At 32.1% G+C, this 4,828-nt stretch overlaps 1 protein-coding gene across 1 annotated transcript; it reads left to right on the top strand.

Annotated features, from left to right (window-relative positions):
• Positions 1 to 3,351: 3,351 nt before the first annotated feature.
• Positions 3,352 to 4,614, top strand: LOC112747406 (uncharacterized). The gene has a single exon (XM_025795395.3). The coding sequence runs from the start codon at positions 3,886 to 3,888 to the stop codon at positions 4,549 to 4,551; it is 666 nt and encodes a 221-aa protein (XP_025651180.1). The 5' UTR covers positions 3,352 to 3,885; the 3' UTR covers positions 4,552 to 4,614.
• Positions 4,615 to 4,828: the final 214 nt, after the last annotated feature.

Below are 4,828 nucleotides of genomic sequence, written 5' to 3'. Positions count from 1 at the left end.
ACAATTAACATATTAAAAATGCAATAACGTTACATTTAAATAAAATCGACCTTAACGATTGATGTTTTGTTGATTCTAAACTTTGATTTGGTTCCTTACTATTTTAAATGAATATTAATCTAGTATTCAAATATATATTCACCTTCAATTTAATTAATTATTAAATTGGTGTTTGTCAATATAGCTTAGAATACAAAACGGAAGAAATGGGTATGCACAATTTTCAAAAGAGTAATTTGATGTTTCAGACTTTTTAGTTTTTCTGTTTCGGTTGGGTGATTGATGCATCTTTAAATGACTATTTGATTCATGCACCCAAATTATTATTTATATACCTTGCTATCCTATCTTGACCTTTGAAAGAATTATATCTATATGTAATTATGTATGTTATTAACTTATTATAGATTGAATGATAAATAATTGACTACGCAGCTATTTCGAATGTCAAAAGTAGATACCCATTGACAAATCATATGAATTTTATATCTCAGTTTGAAATTGGGATTCACTTTAAGCATGCATGAGTTGTGTGAAGTAGAGATTACATCACTGTAGTAATTAAAAGTACTAACTCAACCTATCGTCGAATCAATTCTCACTATTCATGTCTTTTCAAGAAATCTTTGCTGTGAAAAAAAATAGTTATTTACGGAAAAATAGTCTCGGTGATGTTGAGAAATAGGTTACCGTATAGTATTTGATGAAAACGTTGTTTTGACTTTTGATTGTTATACATTGAAATCCTTAGGTTCACAGTTTGCCTAATATTAGGTTGCGTTTGCTTGAAAGATAGAGACGGAAAGACTGAAAATGAGAGACATAAATTAAAATAAATTTGGTATAAAATGAGAAATAGAAATTGAAACAAGAATAAAATTTTAATTTAATTTGTATAATGGGTAAAATTGGAATTAATTAATTAATTAAAATGAGGGTATTTTAAATATAAAATGTTATTAAAGTTTCTGTCTCTATCTCTAAAAATTTTAGTCTCCTGTATCCTCACTTTTTGGAGGTACTAAAATACTGAAATTTTGGAGACAAAAATAAAAATTTTAATATCAGTCTCTAAACCAACAAATATGATTCAATCTCTCGATCTCTATCTCAATACCTCAAAACAAACACTATCTTATAACCATTTTAATTCCAACATTTTGATATGCATTTGATATCAACTCGTTTTGGAGGTCACACCTTGGACTCATTATAATAAAAGAATGATTTACATATATATGTATTTACAAACCAAGTGAAAGTATTTATTTTTAGTCTAATTTTATGTTTGACCAAATAATGTTTCTTAATAATTTCATCTCTTCTTGTTAACATGGTCCATTTCATGACTTTGTACGAGTCTTTTCTTTTTTTTTTTAATATTAGTGTGTCAAGATTCTAACATATGATTTTGCATTCGTCAACTTTGTTCAGAGCATTGTTTAATGTTTACATCTAACACGATGGGGGCTTTATATAATTGTATTTGACAAAATCAATTCTAGTCAGGTCAAATACTTGACTCAGTATGAGCCAATATCAAGGGCAATATGGTTATTTTGAGTTGCCATGTAATTTAAATCACCCATGAACTCTATCACCACAAGTCCACAATATCATCACATGTGTTAATTTTTTAGCCTAGACACATAGTAGACTACTGACCTTCAAACATGTTATGCCTTAAAAATTGGTTCACTTTTTTATATAGCTAGCCTAGATAGTAGGGCGTACCCAACAGAAATTAAATTCCTCCTCTACAAGAACCTAGCTACAGGATCTAGACGCCACTTATTGTACTCTCAACCTGCAGCTAACAACATCTATTAATTAAAGCTTCCCAATTTAAAAGCATTAATTCGTAATGCCATTACTGGTGTCCCTCCGAAAAGACCTTCCAACAAAACTTGAAGGAAAACCTTGTCATATAAAAATAGACAAAACAAATTGCTTTCTTCTTGACAATTAATTCCTATCTCTTGTCTCTTCATACATGTTGCTTCCCAAATTACGTTTTTAGTACATGGCTGTTACATACTTATTATTACTTTATTATTTATTATTCTGTATTATTTTACAAATTCATTAGCACATACGTGACTAATTACTTTTCTAGTCCCGCGTTTGACAATCGTTACGGCAAATTAAAAATATTATATAGAAGGCAAAATGAAGTATAGAATGATTTATCAAAAGATGAGAGCTACCAAGATTTTGTCAAAAGGTGCTAACAACTCAAAGGCTCAAAGCCTGTATTTTCTGTTGTCTTTGCACGTGGCATCCTCGACCAATCAAATGATTCAATCTCTTTGACTTTTGAACATGCTACACCTTTTAATTTATTTCTTAAAGTCTACGTGGGAATGGTTTTACACTTGCACTACTAAACAAGATGATTTTTCCACATCGACTTTTTTGTTAAAATAAAATGAGTTACTCTTTTGTACTTTATAATTTTATTAAATTTATGATTAAATTTTTATATTTTTTATTGAATTGAATTTTTATATTATTTTTAATTTTATAAATAGATTTTTTTATTTATAAAAAATATTAAAATTAATAGAATATTTATTTTAAAAAATATGTGATTAAAAATTTAATTAATTTTTTAATTATAAATATTTTTAATTTAAAAAAATATTTAACTAATTCTAATATTTTTTATATTAGACAAGACCTAATTACAAGATTAAATGTATTGTAGAGACTTAATTAAAAAAATTATAAAAGTAATTATAAATTTAGTAAAATTTTAAAGACAAAGAGAGTAATTAAAAAAAATGCTTTATGACTCAAATCTGATTTTAAAAGCACCCTTAACCATAATATTTTTTCTTCAACTTACTTTTTTGCCCCTTAAACATTAGACCGAAAAACTAAAGAATCAAAATTACAGTGATTCAAACTTATAAACTTTTAAACCGATTTATATAAAACTAATATATACGTCTGAATAATTGAAATGTTATAAGTAGTTAATATTAAAATTATACAAATCATACTCAAATACAAATCTAAAAATGTATCAATTTTTAAAATAAAATAAAATAAATAATGTATTACTTTTACACAAAGGTTCAAGAAAATTGTAGTATAATTAATTCTAGATAAATGTAATATTTTATGTAACACTTTGGTATACACATGTGTTGTACATTTTCTATTTTTGGTATTAAAAATGATTAAAAATTAGAAAAATGTTTTTGTATTATAAAAAATATATAAATAAAATGATACGAATATTATTTGTCTCAATTTTAGTGTCCATTAATGGGTAAATAATGTTGTTGGGAGTGGGACCTTATCTATAGTTGTTGGGTTGCTTTGAAGTCGCATCCACAGTTGTGAAAATGCATGTGCATGCAAACCCCAAATTTATTTGCCTGCATTGGCTTTTCTTTTTTGTTTGTTTAGAATTAAGATTATCCAGTTTTTACTAGTGATAAAAATTTAAAAAATAAAAATGAATACTACTAGTAAACTAAATAGGACGGTGTAATGCAAAGCATTAATCAGCGTCAACACACAACAACTCCCAACAATGAGATTGAGCTTTTTTTTCAACTCAAAATTCCGTAAAAAGTGAGCGAATGGCAATCCCCGTAAATAAAAGAAACCCACTACTCCACTAAGGTATTGGCCCAAAACCGTTACCCAAAACGCGGCGTTCTGTTCCCCCTTTAACCAGGGTTAACTGAGCACCCTCACCCTTAACCATGGTTAACTTGTCTCCTCCCCCACTCAATCACCCCTTTAAAATTCCTCACCCCCACACAAACTCACAAACAAACAGAGAGAAAGAAATCAATTCCATCGGAAACAAAACAGAAAAGGAAAGGAAAGGAAAGGAAAGACTTCTGTTTCAGCGGAAGGTGAAAGAAAATGGCGTTGTACCTGGATGAAGAAGAGGTATGGAAATGTCCAAAGCACCCTTCCAAGCGACGGAGGAGCGGGATTTGTCCAATTTGCCTCCGCGATCGACTCGTCACTCTCTGCCCTGACTGCGCTAACGTGCGACCGTGCTCCTGCTGCGCAACCAGCTCGTCTTCTTCTTCCTCCTCCTCTTCGTCCTTCCATCGTTTCTCCGTCACCGGCGACGCCTCTACCGTCGGTCGCGTCTACAACCTCATCGAGCGTGAGCCCTCGCTCCGCCGCTCGCGCTCCCTGGCGATTCCGTTTCTCCGCTCAAGATCGAGGTTCTCCGGCGCCGATTCGGATCTCGACGGCGCGAGAGATTCACCGGCTATGAACGGGAGCCGGTCGGCGAGGTCGTTCTGGTCTTTGTTCAGGTCGCACAAGAACTACAGGGAGCACGAGAGCGAGGCGACGGCGGCGTTGGCCGTCGGAGACTGCGACGGCGGCATAGATGCAAGTAGGAAGACGATGATGCAGAAGTCGAGGTCGGTGGCGGCGGCTCCCAGCGGAGACAGAGAATTGAGGCCGCGGTCAAAGGGAAAGGGATGGTTCTTTCCGAGCCCTATGAAGGCTTTCCGGCAATCCAAGGTGTCTAAAGTGGTTCAGGAGCGTTCTCCTTTGTACAGAGGTTGAAATTTTTGTATATTCAAAAAATAAAAAAATAATAACAATACTTACTTTATATTTACTCAAAAATAATTCTCCTTTTCTCTTTTCTGTTTAGTTCAGCATTTATTTTAAAATCATATATAATCTCAATCCTACCCTTAGTGTCAGGCCTCAAGGTTTGGCCGGAAATGTTGAAATTCCTATACAAATTAGAGATACAGAATATTCGAATGAGTATTGTTGTTTACTTTGTGTCATCCAATTTAGTTTCTAATTTTTTTTTTAAGTTTCTTCATTTCAT

The sequence above is a fragment of the Arachis hypogaea genome, chromosome 15 (assembly GCF_003086295.3).
Source record: "Arachis hypogaea cultivar Tifrunner chromosome 15, arahy.Tifrunner.gnm2.J5K5, whole genome shotgun sequence".
Classification (NCBI taxonomy): Eukaryota; Viridiplantae; Streptophyta; class Magnoliopsida; order Fabales; family Fabaceae; genus Arachis; species Arachis hypogaea.
This window is presented reverse-complemented; position numbering and strand designations above follow the sequence as displayed.